Source organism: Cynoglossus semilaevis, chromosome 16 (genome assembly GCF_000523025.1).
Source record: "Cynoglossus semilaevis isolate Cse_v1.0 chromosome 16, Cse_v1.0, whole genome shotgun sequence".
Classification (NCBI taxonomy): Eukaryota; Metazoa; Chordata; class Actinopteri; order Pleuronectiformes; family Cynoglossidae; genus Cynoglossus; species Cynoglossus semilaevis.
The window spans coordinates 56,207-57,793 of record NC_024322.1 but is presented as its reverse complement, the minus strand read 5'-3'; the positions used below and the strand labels follow the sequence as shown (position 1 = coordinate 57,793).

Sequence of the window (1,587 nt, the reverse complement as noted above, 5' to 3'; positions counted from 1 at the left end):
CTCTTCGCTCTGTCCTCCCCAAGTTCAGTGGGACCCTTTTAGATTATGCTAAACAAGCCCAAACACACTGACAGCCAATCAATATCCACTTCCGGTGTGACTGACCATTGTTTTCCACCCCCAACATCTCAAGCACAAGAAGCCCAACACAAACAGGTTTTTATAAAAATGCAACTTGCATACCGCAATAGTAAAGTTAGAGATTAAAAATTAGTTTAACGCAATTAAAAAACATACTGCGCTAAATGTGTGTGTAATTAATGAATCTCAATTACTGCGTTAATTTGACACCCATGTACAGGACATGTACATATGAATATGTATATATGTGTGTTTTTAAGATCTATTTGTACTGTATAGTGACGTATGTGCCTAGCAACATGTGAATATTGTTTTGATTGTAAATGTAACAGTTAGTGACTTGTAGTTAGAGAATTGTTGCTACTCAACATGCCCCTGTCTCTAACTGCTTGACACCAACTCTTGCTTTTTGTTCATCATGACTTTGATTTACTAGAAAAATCCATTTTCATATTATTTCCTGTATTCTTTATATTTTCTCTATAAGTTTTTTGTGCATCTTAAAATTAAGAATAGGCTTGACCGTACTAAAAATGAAATCAATTGAATGCAAATGGTATATAATTTAAATTATTTGAACCCTTTGGTATCGTTTCTGTTTCTAACTCGTAGATGGTTAAAGCTATCCAGGTGCTGCGGATCCACTTGCTTGAGTTAGAGAAGGTGAGTGATCTATGCAAGGATTTCTGTAGCCGCTACATCGCCTGCCTCAAGACAAAGATGAACAGTGAAACCTTGCTGAGTGGAGAGCCTTGCAGCCCATATTCCCCTGTACAAGGTCAGGTCCAGAGCTTCTCACAAGCCAAATCTCAGGTATGCCTTAATCATGATAATAGAAGTAACAATTCACGTCCTAAGAATAAATCATATGAAATCTGTAATAAAAAATTTAATTTACATGTTTAAAATTAAATTAGACATCATTAATCTGAAAGTTGAGTCCCGATGACATACCAGTGGAAGTATGGAAGTGTTTAGGAGAGGTGGCGGTGGATTTTCTGACTAGGTTGTTTAACAGAATTTTAGAGACAGACAACATGCCTGATGAGTGGAGGAAAACTGTTCTGGTGCCAATTCATAAGAAGGGTGATGTGATGTCACATCTACAGAGTCAGAAATTTGATGAGCCAGACGATGAAGATGTGGGGAAGAGTGGTTGATGCTAGGTTGAGGCAGGAAGTGGACATTCCAGTTGCCTAGTTGCCTAGGAAGAGTACCACAGATGCAATGTTTGCCTTGAGGATGCTGATGGAGAAGTACAGAGAAGGTAAGAAGGAGCTACATTGTGTATTTGTAGATTTAGAAAAGGCATACGACAAAATGCCAAGGGAGGAATTGTGGTTTTGTATGAGGAAGTCAGGAGTGGCAGAGAAGTATGTTAGTTTGGTGCAGGACATGTATGAGAATAGTACAACAGTGGTGAGGTGTGCTGTTGGAAGGACAGATGACTTCAAGGTGGAGGAGGGACTACATCAAGGATCGGCCCTGAGCCCCTTCTTGTTTGCT

The 1,587-nt window shown here is 39.1% G+C and overlaps 1 protein-coding gene across 3 annotated transcripts in view; it reads left to right on the top strand.

Annotated features, from left to right (window-relative positions):
- The window catches only part of pknox1.1 (pbx/knotted 1 homeobox 1.1), a 14,592-nt gene that overhangs the window by 6,853 nt on the left and 6,152 nt on the right, over window positions 1–1,587 (top strand). For all 3 annotated transcript variants that reach the window (XM_008327764.3, XM_008327763.3, XM_017039932.2), the window contains one exon: window positions 694–894. In XM_008327764.3, coding sequence (XP_008325986.1) covers window positions 694–894 — 201 coding nt within the window. The remainder of the gene's footprint in view (window positions 1–693; window positions 895–1,587) is intronic.